This window comes from Eumetopias jubatus, unplaced genomic scaffold (assembly GCF_037043125.1).
Source record: "Eumetopias jubatus isolate StellerSeaLion01/CBP00866 unplaced genomic scaffold, mEumJub1_p1.0 scaffold_11, whole genome shotgun sequence".
Lineage (NCBI taxonomy): Eukaryota > Metazoa > Chordata > Mammalia > Carnivora > Otariidae > Eumetopias > Eumetopias jubatus.
The window spans coordinates 114,006,360-114,027,886 of NW_028274817.1; the positions used below are offsets into that span (position 1 = coordinate 114,006,360).

The 21,527-nt window shown below is 39.6% G+C and overlaps 1 protein-coding gene across 1 annotated transcript in view; it reads right to left on the minus strand.

Moving 5' to 3' along the window:
• Positions 1–21,527, minus strand: part of REPS2 (RALBP1 associated Eps domain containing 2) — a 191,663-nt gene that overhangs the window by 163,285 nt on the left and 6,851 nt on the right. The window contains exons 2-5 of the mRNA XM_088028580.1: positions 20,657–20,780; positions 10,052–10,200; positions 8,542–8,668; positions 1,445–1,542 (exon numbers count right to left, since the gene is read on the minus strand). Of these exons, the coding sequence (XP_087884706.1) occupies positions 1,445–1,542; positions 8,542–8,668; positions 10,052–10,200; positions 20,657–20,780 (498 nt within the window). The remainder of the gene's footprint in view (positions 1–1,444; positions 1,543–8,541; positions 8,669–10,051; positions 10,201–20,656; positions 20,781–21,527) is intronic.

A 21,527-nucleotide genomic window follows, 5' to 3' on the forward strand; every position in this document is an offset into this window, starting at 1 on the left:
CAAAGTCAGTTTATGTAGCAACTCCAGAACCTAGCCTCCCTATAATATAGAACTCTAATGTATAGTAAAATATTTTAAAGTGCAGATTTTGACACTGGGCAGACCTGGCTTCAAATTCTGGTTCTGCCACTTACTAGTTATGAATAAAACCTTAGATCCATTACTTGACCTCTCTTGGCCACAGTTAACTCATCTACACTAGTAGACAAAACAGTACCTAGATCTTACAGTTGTAGGAAGCATCAAATATACACAGCATATGGCTAAATTATTATCCTTAAGAAAGTTCTTTGTACACAGACTACCACCTTAGAAGATAAAGTTCTGTCCATAACACAGCTCTGGGCCTAACAGATTGCCCCATTCCCAGAGGGTAGTCACTGAACACCATGATCTGTCCTTAGCCTTTGTCTATTCTGTTTGAGACTAGCAGCAGCCCAATTCTTTATGGGAATATCTGACACTACCCTTCTATTCTGAGTAGAACTGCCAGTGCATAAGTGATCCTTCTTCCTAAGTTGGATAACCGAAATGTCATACAAACCACCCAACTTCCTCTTGTCTTTAGGGTCAAACAGTACACCCAGTTTTTTCCTAATTCCTCTCATGCAGATACACACACACCAACAAGCACACACCCTTTTTTGAGAATATGACTTCCCCAGCATAGCATTCAGAGACACTACACAAGATAACAGTTGCAGACATGAAAATAATAACTGTTCTTTATCCAAAAGACAACACTGGAGAAAGGGAAGCTGAAATTTTCTAAGCCAGAAGAAATGGAGACATCACTTGTTCGTCTGTCATAATATTCCTTTTATATCTATTACATATAAGAAACAGCAGCTACTGCCACATGTAAAATAACTGTTCTCTAAACAGTAGCGACTAAGCCCTGAGACAGAATGCGGAAGAACTACCTCCGCCTTCCAAAAGCTTGCAATGTGACTGGAGGCACAAAACAAAGTGCAACAGCTAAGTATGCACTGAATGAATAATAATAAAGAATAAGGCAGAAATAAGATACGCTGTTTTGGAAAAAAATAAAGCACTCCTGAAAGAGGTGCCTAATGATGTAGGTGGAAGGGCGTTTTAGACATACAAAAGACCAAGAACCAGCTTGGATTAGTCTAGAGACACTGAGAAAGGGTAGAAACACACATTACAAAAAAGATGTAGAAGAACAGGAGCATCTGGCTGGCTCAGTCAGTAGGTCATGAGACTCTGGATCTTGGGGTCATGAGTTCAAGCCCCATACTGGGGGTAGAACTTAACTTTAAAAAAAAAGATCTATGAAAATATATAAGCAACAGAACAAGAAGTGCAATATTTGCATAAGGGGGCAGTTTTAAATATCCCTTACAAAAAAAAAAAATGAGGGCCCATCAAAAATTCATGTCCCCAAAGTCTCCCACTGGCATAACCCCACAACATCACTTACCCGAATAAGGGAAGCCTGATGCCGAGGGGGCTTGGCTCCTGCAGCCCCCGACGAGGGTCCTTCAGGCTGGACAAGGGGCTGTCTAGCTTCATAAGGAGCTGAAAATGCAGGAGGAAAAGTCAGCACAGTACAAAAAGATTCCACCCGAAAATTATGACTTCACACTGAAACTAAGAGTGTCTGTTCTTCAGGGAAGAATTAGCAAAGGAATTAGAATTTATGTACATAGGGCCACCTCGCACAAACCAACCTTGGTGTCCCTGGGTACAATTTAGGGAAGCAATCTAAAGACGTTCAACTGATTCATGAAAAGACAGGAAAATATTTACATCAAGTTGAGATTAGGAATAAATTAGAAGGGTGGAATGGTTAAGAATCTAAACTGCAATAGAAAGCAATAATAAGAGTCAGAAAAGTGCCATGTTATAAATGCTCAAATTCTAAATATCAGGTAAATTCTATATATACCCGCTGGTTTAAAAGTCTTGCATTCATCATCCATCTTCCAAAGCAGCAAGAAAATAAATATGCATTTTGAACACTAAGAATCAACATTACCATTCATTTTTCAAAAATAAATGGCACAGTCTTCTTTTCCTTATTGGAAAGAATGTAAAACCAAGGAGAGAAAAGTACAAAAAGGAATAAAGGTATTTTATATTTATTATTTTATCTTTCAAAAACCAAATGAAAAATAATTTTGCTGACTTTGAGAAAAGTTCTCATGCCACAAAAACAAATGCATTTTTTTATTCCTTTTATTTCTAGAACACTTCATAATGATCTTGTCAGTATGGTAGGAAAACAGTTAAACATAACCAGGTAGTATTCAGCGCTAACAGAAAGGAGAAATTGTCACCCATGATGAAACCATTTTTGATTAACATTTCTAGTTAACAATTCAAGTTTTTGGAAGTATATCAAGAAGTAAAATGCTGGAGCCCCTGGGTGGCTCAGTCAGTTAAGCATCTGACTTCGGCTCAGGTCATGATCTCAGGATCCTGGGACTGAGCTCCGCATTAGTTTCCCTACTCAGCGGGGAGTTTGCTTGTCCCTTTCCCCCTCTCTCTACCCCTCCCCCCCGGCTCGTGCTCTAGCTCTCTCTCTCTCAAAATATTAAATAAAATCTTAAAAAAAAGAAGTAAAATGCTTTCTTCCTACAGCTTCCTTATAAATAAAATTAGGTAGAGAGAGCAGGGCAGCCTGTTATGGCATCGTCCTTAGCATACTTTGATCATTTGAAAAGAAAGGAGGTGTAAGAACAGCAAACCACTCTTGGGCTCACATCTGCTTTTTATATTTCCTCCAAGGGACTGGAACACAACATTATAACACATTTAAAATACATCAGAACATCAAAAATCATTACCTGGCAAAGCATTAAGTAGATTTTCAGACCCTGCTAAGAATAAATAAAAATATATAAACTACGAAAGACACAAACCCGAGAACACATAATCCAAATCTTAGAAGATAAGTCTCAGGGGCGCCTGGGTGGCTCAGTCATTAAGCGTCTGCCTTCGGCTCAGGTCATGATCCCAGGGTCCTGGGATCGACCCCCGCATCGGGCTCCCTGCTCGGTGGGAAGCCTGCTTCTCCCTCTCCCACTCCCCCTGCTTGTGTTTCCTCTCTCACTATGTCTCCGTCTGTCAAATAAATAAATAAAATCCTTAAAAAAAAAAAAAAAAAAAGAAGGTAAGTCTCAGCTGGCAGACAGGTGTCCTTCAAAGAAGGATTTTTTTTTTAGGACTTTTTTAAATTAATTTATTTTTTATTTTTTATTTAAATTCAATTAATTAACATATAGTGTATTATGAGTTTCAGAGGCAGAGTTCAGTCGAAGAAGGATTTTTAAGATCATTCCCCATTTTGATGGAATACCCAATGCCAGAATTAAACTCTCAATGCCAGAAGTTTTGAACCATAGTAAACTATACCATGGTTGGGAGACTAGTGGTCATGAGCTTTCCCTGGGCAGCCAATCCCCCATGCTTCAGGTTTCCCTCAGAGGGAGGGAGCTTCTACTGCAAAGGAGGACACATATGCAAGGAAGCCATGTGGCCCATGGCTCCAGTCCCTTACCTACAAGGGTCTTCCCTCAGAAGAAATAGACATATCTAATCAGTAAGGCTTGAACAAAGACTCAGCTGCATGAGGGATCATTTTTGGAAAGGTCTGGCCTCAATGGCAGATTTTCTCTTCCGACTCCTGTGGGAAGCCTGGGTTGGCCACACCAGTGACTGGAAAGGTGAGTGTATGAAGCCCATCTGATTACAAATCTAAAACACGTGCTCCAATCGGCTCTGTCAGTACCAGATCTGATAATCAGACCATCATCAGTCTGACTCCTGTCTCAATCCTCAGTTGGATCTCAACTCAGAAGGTAAAAAGGCACTACTTATTGCCTCTACTCTCCCTCCTCCCAAATAAAACCTGGAACGTTCAATTCAACGAAAAAGAAATAATTCTTAGATACCCTTATGAGAGGTTTAATAAGGAACTAGAAGTATCATCTTTCTCCAAAGAGAGGAGTATAAAATGAACCCTAAAGATTTCATCGCTCAGAGATTCAGTGTCAAACTAGAACAGGGACCACTAGTAACTGCACAATAAAGACTCTACATCTGCAGTCAACCTAATGAACCATATCCAGGAGGTGACTTTCAAGAATACTTAGGAGCTTCAGAAATAAAACAGGTACCAGATTCTAAAAACACAAAAGAAAATACTAGGCAACATTGGAGCACCTACAATATGCCAGGAACTGTGCTAGGCACAGAGGTTTTATATAACATTCCTTATTTGATCCACAGAGCAAACCTCTGAAACAGATGTTATTCCATTTTACAGATAAGAGAAACTGAAGCTCAGAAAGGTGACATATCCATAGTCACACAGGCCAGAAACACAGGCTCCCCAAGTCTACCTTTAGGCCCAGGATACTGACATCATAGCCCATGCTCTTAAGAGAGTACATTCCTAGAATTGATACGTCAGAATAAGATGTGTAAGAAAAAACAGAACAGGTACCTTGATATGGAGATAAGACCTTAGATATCAGAAAAAAACAGGTAAGATTTGAAAGTAGTTGCCTCTGGAGATCAGAAATAGGTTGAGTGGGAAGGAGAACAGTTGTTTTCACTACAGGTATTTAAATATTACTTAACTATACAGATGTTATTACTGTGATTTAACCGTTTTTTAAATATGGGTAGCAGTATCTGCCTCTGAGGGTTGTGCTAAGAAGCAAATAATGCACATGAAGATCTCTGCACGATGCCTGGCACACAAGTCTTAGCCACTGAATGTTAACTATAGGTATGTCTAGCAGGTCAGACTAGCAGGAGCCAGGAGAGAAGTTGAAGAGGGGCTCTGAATCAGACTGGTCTGGAGACACTCAGTCTGATTTAAAACATACTCACATATATTCCCCACTAGCCAGGAACATGGCAGAATCTTGGACAGGGAAATGACCCCAGAAAAATGTATTCCTAGAAAAATCTTCCAGCAGTGTGACTCCTTTCTGAAAAGGCATAAATTAAGAATAACTCTAGGGATGCCTGGGTGGGGCTCAATGGTTAAACGACTGCCTTCAGCTCAGGTCATGATCCCAAGGTCCTAGGATTGAGCCCCACATCGGGCTCCCTGCTCAGCGGGGAGTCTGCCCCTCCCTCACACTCGTGCACTCACTCCCACGCACTCTCTCTCTCTCTGCCTCAAATTAAAAAAAATAATAATAACTCTAACAATGCTTACTACCAGAGTCACTAAGATTTTTTTTTAAAGATTTTATTTTTTATTTATTCATGAGAGACAGAGAAAGGGAGAGAGAGAGAGAGAGGCAGAGGGAGAAGCAGGCTCCCAAGGAGCAGGGAGCCCAATGCGGGACTCGATCCCAGGACTCCGGGATCATGACCTGAGCCGAAGGCAGACGCTTAACCATCTGAGCCACCCAGGCACCCCAGAGTCACTAAGATTTAACAGATTTTAGATATGCTACTGTTTAGATCAAAGGGAAGATGGAACACAGAAACAGGAAAGAGAATCCTGGGTTTGTCAGATGGGTTGATGGCATGGTGAAGGCAAGAGAGTTAAGAAACTCATGGAAAAGAGCATGGAAGCCTTAAGAAAAACTGAATTCTGAAAATGTGGGGAGAGAAAGAATGAAGACATGTGGGATTCTCTTACTTCCTGACCTAAGGATATATGAAAGAAAAGGAAGAAGACAGGCCAAGAAAATCCTCTGGGGGAGAATCTACAGACATTACAAAAATAGGAGTGAACAAGCTTTGAGGTGAATATTATCAATTAGAAGCAAAAATCACAAGACTGAACCAAGTCGCAGCTAGAAAAACTCTGCCTTCCTTCGACTTAAGAGAAATCTACATGGCAGTACCTGTAAACATTTTGTGAATGACCTTGTTTCCAGTTAAAGGACCCTAATCAATGGCTAGACCCAAAAAACTCAAACTCTTTGAGAAACAGGCAACTAAGTGTTCACTCACACTCCTCTCTATGGGTATGCTGTGCAAAGAAGAACCCTCTGGAATAGTAGCTCATCAAGTTTAAGGTTTATGATATCAGGGGAAAAAAAACAGGAAGGGGTAACTTAGAAAAATACATTCCAAGAATATAAAGTGACAACAAGGAAATGTCTTCACATCTAATAGAATGACTACAATTAAAAGCACTGAAAAAGGAAACCAATGAGAGAACCAAATGCTGGCAAGGAACACAGAACTCTCATACATCGCCAGTGGGAGTATACAAGCACTTGGTAGAACTCTTTGGCAGTTTCTTACACACCTTCCCTAAGGTACAGCAATTCTACTCCTAGGTGCCAGGGAAATGACAATATATGTCACAAAAAAACTCACAAACAAACGTTCATTGTATCCTTAAGGACTCATAAAAGCCAAACACTGGAAACAACCGAAATGTCCATCAACAGGAAAATGGATCATCAAATTGTGAGGCATTCACACAACGAAACACTACTGAGTAATAAAAAGAAACAAACTACTGAGACCCAGAACAACATGGATGAATCTCAAGCACTGTGCTGAGGGAAAGATGGCAGACACATAAGAGTATAGCCATTCAAGACGATTCCATTTATATCAAGTTTTAAAAGAGACAAAACTCATCTAAGGTGATAAAAGTCAGAACAGTCCTCACAGTGGAGGCCAGGGAGTGACTGGAAAGGGTGACATAAATGTTCTATTCTTGATCGAAGCAGTGGCTACATGGATGTTAAAACTCAAACTGGAGATTTTTAAATGTGTGCATTTTATCATTTAGAAAACAGAATAAAACAGAACGAAGGCATGGTCAGCCATGACATAGGCCTCTAAGAGTTGAGAAAGATGGAGAGAAGCGGGTTGTCTCCCTGCCAATGGTGGAATGGAAGCCCAATGTGAATGGAATGAGGAAAGAATGGGGCAAGGAGTAGACAGAGCGAATGCAGACAAGTTGTTAAAGGAGTAACAAAAAAAGATAGGGTCGTACTTGGTAATAGGCTGACTCAGAAGAACAAAAAATGACTCACCTGTGAATTAAAAGCCAAAAAACAGGCACCACGCTGGGCATAAAACTCCAGTGTCCAAGCCCAAATAACATTAGGAATAAAAAAAAAAAAAAAAAAAAAAAAAAAACTCCATTTCTAAAACTAGGGAAGTCAGGCAGGAGAGACTATAAGAGGAAAATGAAGAATTCTCATTTCATTTCAGACTCTAATGGGACATCCACGTTTCAGGAGAGTCATTTTTTGTTACTAACGCTTAATAACATCATCTTACATTTGCATAGGACTGAATTTCCCATCAGACTTTATACTTGTGTTCTCACTAATCCTCACAAAAACCCTATAGAATACCGTTACCCCATTTTAAAAGAGGAGAGGAAATCACAGTCCAGAGCAGTTCAATGGCTTGCCCAAGATCACATAGCTAGTCACATTAAACCCATGCCTTCTGATTCCAATCAAAAGATTTTTCCATTATGCCACACCTGCTCCTCTCTACAAGATTACAACCTCTCTTTAGCCTAGCACACATTTTTATCTGTGTCCCTCTAGAACTCACCACTATTTTCAATGCAGCAAAAACCTGCAGAAACTGGGTCATTTTCAAACACAGTCCACAAAGTACAAAAGGAGGGTTATGGATAACCAATTCTAGAATACCTTTAATTGGTCCTATCTTAAACTACGAGCCTGAGCCCCAGGAGGACAAGATGCTGCAGTGAATTTATGGAGCTTTAGGCACCACAGGCAAGGTGGCCAACTCTGCAAGTCATCCTCGGAACCAACTAATGTATTTTACCACAAACACAGCCAGCACAGCATAAATGTGAGCAACCAGGCAACCCCACAACTAGGCACTATACACATTTCTCAGCAAATGCTTCCCCTACCATTTATTTCCCTTATTCTTATTCCCAAACACAAGAGCTAAATATATTCATTATGTGATTGGTCTTTAAAAGTTGAATCAACTCTTTTGCTTTTGCAGAGTTATATTTTTAAGTAGTTTCATAAAAGCGGTTGTTATATAAATATGTTTGGAATGTTTGCTGAAAGGAACAATTCCGGGGCGCCTGGGTGGCTCAGTCGTTAAGTATCTGCCTTCGGCTCAGATAATGATCCCAGGGTCCTGGGATCAAGCCCCCATCAGGCTCCCCGCTCTGCAGGAAGCCTGCTTCTCCCACTCCCCCTGTTTGTGTTCCCTCTCTTGCTGTGTCTCTCTCTGTCAAATAAATAAATAAAATCTTTAAAAAAAGATTCCAAAACAATACCCATCTTTCACATGCTATGTTCCTGTGTAATGAAATCTGTATACGAAGGATTAAATCATCTAAATCATTTACAATTCTAAAGATAAACTAGTTTGTAGGATAGGATACAAGGCATTACTAAGATATATTTCATTTTATTTAAAAAAAAAACCTTGCTTGAGAGTATAAAATTAAATTGAGCCATGTTTCCAAGAACAGAGGTAATTAAGTCCAGAGATTCAGCAGCTGGTGGCGTTGCTGGCTGATAGATTGAGGAGTCTCTAAGACACTGCCTGGGACAGCTGGACAAAATCGCCTCTTACCTGGATGCATCTGCTCTGTGCTGCTCCGCAGTTTGCTGTAGCCATGGCTCAAGGGCACCCTCTGGTAATGAGGCGGGGAAGAAGGAGGGGAGGCGAGGGGTGACATCGTGGGAGACTGTGTTTCCTGCTTCAAAAGAACCAGAGCAGAGTTCAGAGGCAATCACTCGAGAAGCCTGGCACTCTGAGCTGCAGTTATGAAGTATAATGTAACTCTATTGCTGGAGAGATGGCTGATTTAACAAATGGGGGGAATGTTTTCTCAAAAACAGTTTGGTTAAAATGCAGTGTCTGAGGATTCACATCTCCCAGAGAACAAAATCTCGCCAGCGCTTAGTTGTCTAAATTACTAAAACAAGGCTGAAATGCTTTCAGTTATTCCGCTAAAATTTTCCTTTGGAAAATGGAAGACAATGATCACATGAAATAGCATTCATACTTCCCAAATCTGATCTCTTTGTGGGTAAATTCAAATTTCATTCATTAATAAAGGCTCCTATTTCCTGGATTTACACTTATCAAGTCTTCTAGCAAAGAAAAGAATATTTGTATGGCAGACTTCTTTGTCTTAGAGAAGATATTATACTGAATATAATTTGACTTTTCTGCATGATTCAGTACCTTTATTAGAAGTATGAGCTGTACCTTGATGCCCTCAGGGTTTACTAATGTGTAAGACTATTTACCTCTTTCTTGATAGGCTCACTCTTCTGAGATATTATACTTCTGTCTCTATCAATCACCACCTGACTATTGCAATTAGTGCTCTAATTTTAAAAAGCCCATCCTCCCTATCCTTGTCCCTAACCTACTAAATGTGTAATGGCAGCATTTCCCAAGATGGAATTCCAAACATGCTCTGCAAGAAAAGATTCCCTGGTCAAAGAAGTTTAGTAAACACAAATCTCCAGGTCTCTTTACAGCAGGACTTCTCAGGGCCTTGAATGTGCTAATGTGCACTGTAACTCTCCAAGCCTGAGGATGTAGTCTTTCCCCCAAGAAAAGAATATGAAGCAGCATTCTCCAAACATATTTAACCACTGAAACCTTTTCTCCAAACTTTTTGTGAGGAGAGGGTCTATTAAAAACTCCTAGGGATGCCTGGCTGGCTCAATCAGTTGAGCGTGTGACTCTTGATCATGGAGTCCTGAGTTAAAGCCCCACGTTGGGTGTAGGGTTTACTTAAAAAAAAAAAAAAAAAAACACAACTCCTATAAGTTACATTTCAAAGAACCCATTTGCAAATGCTGATTAGAGAAATCAAGTAAATGTGTTAAATCAGTAGTCTTACTTTGGACACAGTTCCACATTCAAGTAGGCTCTAAAGGGCCCAGGGGTGGCTATATGTCAGCTGCTTTTTCTTGCTACAAGGAAACTTTACTGGCTGACTTCCAAGTCTATAATTGAATCCCAGATGGTGAGGTTTGCTAGAAGCTTGACAGCAGATATGAGGCACTGCTACATGAGGTTTCATGGTCAGAATCAAAAGGACATGCCTTATCAGACTGTTTACCTGTTTATCCTCATCGTCCATTCTTTTGAAGGTATTTTTTTCTGTGATTAAATATGGAATCTGAACCTTAGCGCCATGCAGTTCCGCCGGGTTCCCGAATCGTGTATCAGCATCAGTCTTTGACATCATAAAGCGAGGCAGCGGCAGTTCTTTAGGACCAGAATCAGAGAAGCTCAAGTAAGGCTTCATTTTAAAACTGTGAAAAGCGGAACTCAATGGCCAAAAGATGAATCACTTTTGAGGAAAAATTCCAGAGCGCTAAATATAGATTAAATTTTTATTTTGACATAATGAAGACTCCTATAATAATGTCGTGAGAGAAAAATGCTTCCGCTTTACCAAGACATTCTGGCTTCACATTTTTAAATGCTGTCAAATCATTGCAGAGGATATTCAGGTTGTGGACTGCTCTCCCACCTCAGCCTTTAGTCCAGCACCAGCAAGAAGGATGTTATACTGTATAAACACAGTAAGTGGCAAATAAAGCAGGCAAAACCTATACAACACATATTATATGCCAGACACTATAGTAAGATCTGCAAATGTTAAGTCATTTAATCCTCACAACAATTCAATAAGGTAAGACTATCATTAGCCTTCTTTTACAGATGTGGAAACAAACACAAAGGAGCTAAGTAACACCCCCAAGATCGCACAGCTCATCATCTCTGGCAGAGCTGTCAGTGCCCAGAGCTGCTGCCCTACAGACAGGCCCCTCATTCCTAGGGCAAACTTACTGGGTAAAACAAGGTTTTCACCCTACGTCATTCCTTAAGGAATTTCCACACTCGATCTCCAATTGTCTTTTCATAATAGAATAAGGAAAACGGTATCAAGTTAGAGCCATCAGTCCAATGTTCAGCCAGATTCTACTGTCAAAACCATTAGCCACACTCACAATGCTACAAAGAGCTGAAACACAACAGTATGGAATATTTACTTATCTCTCAAATATCTGATAGAACTATTCTGAAACAGAAATGATGCTTTGGCACACTTTTAGTTCTCAGCACAGCAAATCACACACAATCACACAACACAAAGAACTCCAAAAATGGGGATAATATTATGGATTATGCATAATGATTTGCATCTGTATCCATTGTTCAGGATAATACTCATCACGGTTCCTCTGCACTTCCATCAGCGCTCTATTCCAAACACAGCTGCATTTCCACTGATTGATGCTGTGCTAAAGCCAGAAAACATCTTAGTAACAACAACCAAGTATCCCAGCTCCCCAGGCAAAGCAGGCCCCTGGTTCTCTAATATCCACATCATGTTTATTTTTAGTTGCTATGTCCACATTTGATTCAAAGAAGTAGGCAATATGATGACTCCCTGCATGATCAATCAGCCAAAGGCCCAAGAGACATAAATAGAATAAGCAATCCGGAAAATTAAACCAGGACTCTCCTCTAAAGAGAGGATGGCCACCAATTTTGATCATTGTAACATTTCCCAACCTCAGCAGCTCTCCAGTACTCAAGGCAGGAATGGACTTCAAAAGAAAAAAAGGCAGAAGAAAAGAAAACCTAGATTTTTCATAAATCAAATATAAGCTCATCCTACGGTTATCTTCTCAGAAAGGTATTTGTTTCAGTTCAGTCTCCAAAAGGTATCTAAAAAGATGGAACAAGATCACATAAAATAATTTGCACCCTGATTACCCATAAGAGGATGACTCTACTTCCAAACACTACTTGAGGAAGAAGAGAAGTACATGTTCACATTTGTAAACTCCCTGACCAGTGTTTTACTGGGTGTTCAACACATAATTCTGGGAATAATAGAATACAAACACGAGAAGATGAATATCAACTATTATTATACGAGGACTCCCAGATATCCTTTAGGACACTATCACATCACACAGTCTCCTCCTTCCCTGGCGATGGCATTTCTCCAGAACTATTCCCCTGGCAAAGAACCTCTCTCTCCTCCAGATGGCCACCAAACAGCAAAACACAAAATATAGCTGAATTTCTCTTGTACTTTCTTTGCTTAATGTGGTTTTAAACAACTCTCACTTAACAGAATTGTAACCATACATAATAATAATCCTATCACTGAAAACTTTCATGAAGGTGCTATCTCCCATAAACTGCTCCAAGCTTTCAAAAAGTGAAAAGTAAAACTCTAGTTTGTAAATATTCAGTCTAAATGTTTTTTTGTAGTCATATGGACAACATATTTAATAGTGAAACTTTATTCAAAAATAATCAATAAAGTATCTGCTATCTGTGTCAAGTAATCACAAGAGAAGAGCCATTTGTAGTAGTTGGTTAGAATCTTTTCTCCTAAGTTAACACAAGGAAATAAATAGAGTTCAAATTAAAGGTTTATGGGGGCCACGGAGACAACGAGTACAGCCATCCAAGGCAGTAATTTGTTTCATAATGTTATCTTAGGTTGTAGTCTTTGAACACAGAAACACTTTGTATATTAAATATAAATGACTATTTTTCCCTTCCACAAAGAAAACTATGCTTCTAAACATCTGACCCTCTAAAAAGTAAGGGAAAAATCCTTTCATTTTCCATATTTGATGGAGACATGAATATAAGAAATACTTCCATTTCCTCAATTAGAAAAAATGTAAACATAAAACAGAAATGGAATAACAAATGGTAAATGACAATGGGGAGAGGTGGGGCTGAGCAGAGAGCCCATGTTCCATCTAAAATGGCAGCTGCTGTTCACTGTCCTTCAATACTGTCCACTAGAAATTGAAGGCGAGCCACATACATAATTGTAAATTGTGTAGTAACTACAATATTTTTTAAGTGAAGAAGTCACAAAAAGACAAAGACTGTATGATTTCACTTATATGAAGGATCAACAGTCAAATGTATAGGGACAAAAAGTAGAATGGTGGTTGCCTGTGACTAGGGTGAGGGGAAATGCAGAGCTGTTTAATGACTACAGAGTTTCATATATCTAAGATGAAAAGAGTTCTGGAGATGCATGGTGGACATGGTTGCACAATATGAATGTACTAAATGGTACAATTAAAAAATGGCTGGCTGGCACCTGGCTGGCTCAGTAGGTAGAACATGCAACTCTTGATCTCAAGGTCATGAGTTCAAGCCCCACGTTGGGTGTGGAGATTACTTAAAAAAAAAAAAACAGTTAAGATAAATTTTATGGTAAATTTTATGTTATGTATATTTTATCACAATTTTTCAAAACTTCTCCAAATAAAAAAGGAAACAGGTGAAATTAATTTTAATAATTATTTCAACCCAATATCATTATAAGATATAATCGAGATAAAAATTGTTAATGAAGTAGTTTACATTCTTTTTTTCAGACTTTTCAAAGTCCCAGGTGTTTTTACATGCACTGCACACCTTGATTCAGACGTACCACATTTCAAGTGCTCAGTAGCCACACTAGTATGGCTACTGGCTACCCTATTAGAACAGCACAATTCCAGTGGATGGTTGACACGAGGGAATGTGGACCACTGTGGCCAGAAATCTGGATTTTACTAAGAGATATTATAATGTTAAATGTTAACAACTAATTGATTTCTTTTAAAATTATGTAAGGAGTATTTTGTATGGAGGGATAATTTACATAAAAAGTGTACCATCTAAAGAATTTTGACAAATGTATATATAAGAACATACACCCAAATTAAGATAGGACATTTCCATCCTATAGAATTTTCCTTCACATCCATTTCTAGTTAATCCCCTCTCCTTGTCCCACTCGGCAACCCCTGTTCTAATATCTAAATCCAAACTACCTTTGCCATTATAGAACTTCACATAATGGAATCACTCAGTATTTATCCTTGAAACTAGCTTCCCTCACAACATTTTGTCTGTGAGAATCATCCAGTGTACTGTATGTAGACATAGTTTATTCTTTTTCATTGCTATGGAATAATCCATTTTTAGGAATACATTGCGATTTTTTTTTTTAAATCCATTCTCCTATGATAAACATCTGGGCTGTTTCCAGTGTAGGGCCATTATGAATATAGCTGTTACAAACATTCTAATAAATAGTTTTTTATGGACATGAATTAATTTATTTTGGGCATAAACCTATGAACTAAAGTCCAACCCACTGCCTATTTCTGTATACCCTGTGAGTTAAGAATGGGTATTATATTTTTGAATGTCTGAAAAACATCAAAAGAAAAATAGTTGTGATGTGAAAATTGTATGACAGTCAAATTTCAGTATCCATAAATAAAGATTTTTTGGAACACGGCCACTCTCCTTTGTTTACATATCGTCCATATCCGCTTTCATAGTTCAAGGGCAGAGTTAGGTAGTTGCAGCAAAGGCCATATGGTTCCACAAAGCCTAAAATATCCACCACCTAGCCCTTTACAGGAAGAGTTTGCTGATCCCAGTCTTAAACAATGCAATGGTTCAAGTAAAACATAGCCTTACTAAAACAATAAAGGTGCATTTAATGGAAAAATATTTTACACTGCTTGAGTATTTTTATTTAAATTTTAAATAATTTACATTAAATTAAAAATTCAATTCTTCCATCAACACTAACCAGATGTGCCTAGTAAGTACTATATTAGATGGCACAGTTTAGATGCTTCTCCAAATTTTTGACATTACCTGATTTTATGCTCACAACAATCCTGTAAGACAGGTACTATTGGTATACCCCTTCTCCAGGTGAGCCATTTAAAGCTCAAAAAGGTTAGGAAACTTGTCTGAGGGCACACAAATAAAAAGTGATGGTGCAAACAATTCAAAATCAGGTAACCTATTGCTGGGGGCCCGCACTCAGCCATTAGGCTATACTGTCATCCTGAAAATTAAAATATTCTTTCTCTTGCAGGTCTGAACACTCAGCATGAAACTGTGGCATTTCAGAGCTGGAAAATAGCCTAGAGAAAACCTGCTTGGAATATCCACATCTCACAGGTGAAGAACTAAGCCCAGGAAGGGGAGGGTGGGCCTTGTCTTAGTCATGCAGCAATTTGGTGACAGAACCATGACCACAACACTCCTGCCTGCGGGGGCTCCCTCTTGTAATTTTTCGAGGGGTAATGGCAAATAAATTACATTTACTCATCAATTTCATAAAAGGGCATTTAATAAAAAAAAAAAAACCTTAGAATTGAATGCATTTCATTTTATAAATAACTCCCTCTTTTGTCCTAATTCTTTCTCCTTTTCACTACAGACTGTGCCAGACTGCCACTAGATCAATAACCAGTTTGGGGAACACAGCCCTAGAGGCTATGTGAACCACGTTATTGTACTATTAGCATTCAGAGACTCCCAGAGGGGCTGTGGAAAGAAATCATGGGGTCAGTCATCTTGGATAAGAAAAAAATTACATCTTTATTCTCCCTACCCTAACTGCAAGTTAGCATTTCCTTCAATTACGAATGCAGGCAACAAAGCACTGTAGTATCATTAGCAGCAACTGTAACTTTGTCACCCACCGAAATCAGATATTTATATATCACATTACACTTGTTGTAGACATCTTGAAGTACTGTTTATGCTCATCACTACTTTGAAAGTATGGTAGTTATTTAGGTCACTGTTAGGTCTCTTATATCAATGCACTAATGAAGAAGTATGTATATTGCCATATAACACTTTTTTTAAATATCTTAGTTTTAATTTCAATGTAATTGGTGTCCTTTAGACTCCTATGTCTTTGTATACATTTAAAACATTATTCCCGGGGGCGCCTGGGTGGCTCAGTCGTTAAGCGTCTGCCTTCGGCTCAGGTCATGGCCCCAGGTCCTGGGATCGAGCCCCGCATCGGGCTCCCTGCTCGGCTCCTGCTCGGTGGGGAGTCTGCTTCTCCCTCTCCCATTCCCCCTGCTTGTGTTCCCTCTCTCGCTGTCTCTCTGTCAAATGAATAAATAAAATCTTTAAAAAATTAATTAATTAAATAAAATAAAACATTATTCCAAGAAGGAGTATCAGACTGCCAAAGGAGCCCATGACACAAGAGGACACAAAACCTATTCTAAACCCTACCTATCCCTTCCCTCAGTCCTCACACCCTGTTATGACCAGTCCTCAGAAAGGAAGGGACAACAGCTCCCAGGGCAAATGTCCACCATGCACTTTCCTCATCAGGAATTCTTCACTGGTCCTCAATTTCACCCCTTTCTTCTGTTCTCTTAAATCATCATAAGGTTTTGGGCGCCTGGGTGGCTCAGATGGTTAAGCGTCTGCCTTCAGCTCAGGTCATGATCCCAGGGTCCTGGGATCGAGCCCCGCATCGGGCTCCCTGCTCAGCGGGGAGCCTGCTTCTCCCTCTGCTTCTCTCTCTCTCTCTCTGTCTCTCATGAATAAATAAATAAAATCTTTAAAAAAAATCATCATAAGGTTTCACCATCTCTTTAACTGGCCAAATAAGGTGAAGCTAGAGAGAGACCTAGTGCCAACATTTAAGAAGGTGGTTACTCTCAGGCCCTGATTCTGTAAATGCAGAATCAGCACCTGTATAGCCCTGAGAATGAGTTCCCCCTTAAAGTTATGCACACTGGGTACCTCTGGCCTCACCCCAGTTCAGGCCCTGCTATAACCAAATATATATTCATGGTGTAAGCAAAGCTCTCGAAAATGCTCCAGTCAACTTTCATTAGAACTCAGTCTCAACCCTGGCTCCACATAACAATCACCTGGGGAGCTATTAAAAATCCCCATGTTCAGGCTGTACCACAGGCTAATTAAATGAGAATTTCTGGAGGTGGCCCCGGCACGTCTATTTTTTACTTTGCATTTAAAGGTCTCCAGCAGATTCTGAAGTGCAAACAAGGCCAGGAACCACAGCCTGAGAAAGAAGAAGACTTCTTTAGAAATCCCTCAGGAGTTCTGGATGAATCTGAAATCCAACTGTTTGAGCTTAAAAAGTGAACAGATAATTATGACTCAGTCCCCATGCACAAGCACTCATCTCTTCATTCACTCAACAAACATACCCTCAGTGCCCACAGTGCTCCACAACACAGATCTTCCTCCCTTCCCTTCAGGTAAGCTTGCAGACTAGTGAAGAAGACAGAAATTAGTCAAACCTGTAAAGGAGTATTTACAAACTGATTAAAGGGTTATAAAGGAACAGATGCTGAGAGAAAGTAGGGAGAGGACTGTCACACAGAAGCATTATCTAACAGGATTAACCCATCCAAGGATTACCTAACTCCCTAGGGACCTGTACTTTTGTTTTGACTTACTATTTATTTACTCTTCATTATGCATCTTACAACTTCACTGGTAGAAAACTGTTAGCTAACTAATCTTGTCTAATAGCAATGCAAGTGAATTTCATCTTACAAAAGAGTATAATAACCAAATTACAGTTTTACTGCTCTACAGGGCATTCATCAATTTTATATGTAATTTAGCAATCTTACTCCAGCATTCTCTCTTTCCATGACTATAAATACTTCTGACTGTCCTACACTTTCTTGAACCAGCTTTACTCTACGCTGGTTCCTTCATTAATTAATTTGACAGAACCCACTTTAGACAGGATGGTGGGGACAGTCCACAAATCCTGAAGGACGAGGAGGAAGAGCCAGCCATTGGAAAGGGGGGGGGGGGGGGACAGACTGCCGGGAACCCAAAACCTCAAGATAACACGGTCTTTCCCGCACCAGAAATGGCTAGGCCAGTGAGGCCGGGCTACAGATTGCGAACACAAGGTGGGGGGCAAGTTTACGATGAGGATGGAGAAGCAGAGACTAGATTACCTAGGGCCTTAAAGATCGGTGTAGTGACTGATTTTAGTCTGATGTACAACAAGCCAACCGGTGGAGGATTTCAAGGACCTGCTCCTTGAAAGATCACTCCTAGTGCCGCACGGGAAAAGAGACTAAAGGAGAGCAGAGAGGAGGCCAAGAAGTCAATGACAAATCCACTGTGATATCCGAGTGAGTGGCTGAAGGTGGCTGGCTCTAGGAGGTATAGAGAGATGGAGGGAGCAAGCAATGAGACTGGAGCCGCACTGCCAGGAATGTTGATGGATTACACTGTGGAGCAAGGAAAAGGGCGGAATCAAGGATGACTTCTAGGTTCCTGGACTGAGCAACTATAGATGCTGGTGGCATTGGCTGAAATGGGCAAGGCTGGGGGTTAGAGGTTAACACACACATACACACAGACGCACGTAATTCGTGAAGTAAGAACAGACTCACAACTCCATGAGTGTGATGAGGCTACTACAACCTTTCACATTAAGTTCTCACAGAGCATTCTCTTTGGCTTTCAAGGTTTGTGTCATCAAACATTAAACTAATGGATTTCAAGCAACAAATTGGAAAATTCTAAGTGGCAGCTCAAGTGTGGCCCAATGTTGCCCTCATTCTTACTTAACATATGCTGACTGCAAATAACTTTTATTTAATAAATCTTTAAATGAAGGAAGAAAATTCAAAATTAACTGTGAGTATACTTAAACTGTCAAAGGTAAAAGGCAGCATCAGGATTTATAAAATAGAACTGAGAAGGCCTTACACTTGTGAAAAAGTGTTACTCCTTTACAATGTCATAATTTAGACAACTCCCCCCTCCTTCTCCCCACTTTCCATTCCCAGGAAGTTTGGCTGTAGATGTGGGCACAAATCAGGTAAAAGATCATTCTAACTTAAAGTAAACAACAAAAGTGTTAAAAATTTATTCTTGAATACGACAAAGCAGCTTTAACTTTTCCAGAAGATAAAGCTGGAAAGATACAACAATAAAGCTTAATGATCATTTACAATGGAATGAAAACTGGAAAGTTTCCGTGTCTACCCCAAGTCCAATTACAATGTGATGTGACTTTAATCACAGCAAGTGACTTACAGCAGAGACTACTCCGCCTTATAGTGATAAACACCAAACTTGCCACTGAAATAATGCTCCATTAAAAACTATTTTAAGGAACCAAATTATGTAATATCAAGGGATGCCTTTTGGGTAAGATTTTTTTCCCATTCAGAATATATTCCATGATTCCAGATTATAATCAGCACCTTATTAAACCAAATAATCAAGAAGAGGCTACTATGCATGAAGATCGAGGAAAGTGAAGGCTGAGCTTCTGGCTCCAAACTCTACTAACCTTATGTCTTTAGGCAAATTACTCAATGCCCCCTAAACTTCAATTTCCACATCTGTAAGAGAAGGATAACAACAGTATCACAGGAGAGACTTCCAGTGTTTATCCAGAGCCAGTTCTCTCCTTGCAGGCACAGGAGAGAATTACACCGCCCCCAGTCTGCTCTGCAGTTCAGTGGATCCATGTGACAAGTTCTGGCCAATGCACTGTGAGCAGGAGTCATGTGAGTCATAACCAGGACCAAGTATTTAACTGCTAGGGTGAGAAACTATTTCTCTGTTGCAGCAATTATAGGAACAGGTGCTTGCCAGGGGAGGGGGGGTGCCACAAGATAAAGTAGCCAGGATCATGAAGCCACCACATGGAGGGCGGCTGCCCTAGGGGGTCACCGCGACCCACTGCAAAGCAAGAAGTGACCCTGTATTTTGTTAAGGCGCTGGGATTTCAGTGGGATTTGTTTCACAGTTCATTGTAGGCAATGCAAACTAACACAAACACCTAATTTAGTCAGATGTCGTGAGGACTAAATGAGATGGTATCTGGTAGACACTAAGCCTTTAATAAAGATTAGTGGGATGATTATGGCTCCCTGATGGTTAGTGCAAAAGGACTTTATTTCCCATAGTCAAGCTATCAGAATCTTGTCAGCTATTTAAGAGTTGTCCTAAAAGGTTCCTGAACCCATTTTGAGGTTTATCAAGGACTTCAGAGGACAGGCGTGGATAGTTGAGTGTTTTTTATCTCAAAATGAGGAAAAGGAAAAAGTTTCTGCGTGGCTGTGTGAACTTATGAAAGTAACTCAGATCAGAGTAAATGAACAGAGGACTTCAGCACAGCCCTGGAATAATCACCTTCTTCATAGAGATTTGTAAACCCAATACTGAGGCAGTATAAATGATGCTCTGGGACTTTGCTTTTTGTTTAAGTTGTGGAAAGTGTTCAAACATTCACTGGGTTGGGGGCAGGGATGGCAAGATAAGAAAACGTTAAATCAAAACTTTGAGAAGCTAAATTCATTCCGCCAAAAGTCTGGTAGCTCCATAGGACTTACTAATCATTAGAAGAGTGCTTCAGGAATTGGAGGATTAAAGGACGATCATGCATGATATGACTTGCAGGGGCAGGAGAAGAAATAGGGTCAGTTCCACTCTAACTCTCCCACGTACTTGTCCCCTTGTTCCTAACAGAACTTCAAATGGCATTATATATTCTTCAAGAGGAAAATAAAACTAAATGTTATTATTATTTTGCCACAAGCTCTAGAATTCCTGTCCTGATCTCCTTCTGCTAAAGAACAAAAACTATTTTAACATCAAGTCCGTTAAAGGCATGAGGTCACTCAGGTCACTCTGAATATTTTTCCCATTTCAAAAAGAAAAAAAAGAAAAAGTAAGATACCTGCTAAGTTTTCTTACTTTATTTTACAACAGTTGGAAGAAGCAAGGAGAAATTCCACAAATGCTTATAACAGGCCTTAAGCCCACTAAAAATGGTTCTCATAAACAAGACACCCGTCATGGACAATCAAGTGTATAAATGGGAGATACTTACCACATTTAAGACTCTCTATCCGTACAGGAAGGCCAGACTGTGCTGCAGCAATCAGTTTTAAGGCAATGTAAAACTGTGTTGGACCAAAATAACCAACCCGCTTTGCACCACACAGTTCTGTGATCTGAAAACAGACAAGAAAAACCAGGCTGAAAAACCCATTTCATAACAGGAAAATGAGACAAGATATATTATGAAATCTCAAGGATTTCACAGTATAGCGAACCAAAAACTCCCTGGAGAACCTATGTGTACACACTGGTTAGGGGTTTTTTCCTCCAGTTTATAGGAAGATTTTCAATTCAGATAATTAAATTCTACCTACTCATGATGTTTCAGGACTGAGTGATTATTCCTCCTCTTTCAAAGACAAAAATAAAGGTGACAAAGATGGCTGTTACTGTTCTTACAAAAGACAGTGACTTGTTCAGGGGGTGGATACTAATGTACAAAGTCTAGAAGATCATTGGGGTGAAAAGAGAACAGGTTAGTCATTACCACTACTTGTGGGTTATCCCAGCTGATCAAAACTAAAAATGAATTAATTATTTTTAAAGTTTTCAGGCAACAGGATTTCCCAAGCATTGAAACTACATCACAAGTGCTCACTTCAGAGAAGCAAAAGGGTCGGGGGGGGAGGTCCTATGAACACAAATGTCTTTAAGATCTTGCAATCTTTAATTTGCAGACCTTAAATTAACACATATCCTATTGGTAGTTTAAAACTAACAAATATTCAATGACTTTTTAAAGTTATTTCAAAATAATACTCAAAAGTTCAAATAATAGTAAATGGGGTGAAGATCTAAAAAGCACCCTCCACTTCCTATAGCCCAGAGGAAAACATTATATTCTTTTAGAAATGTTCTAT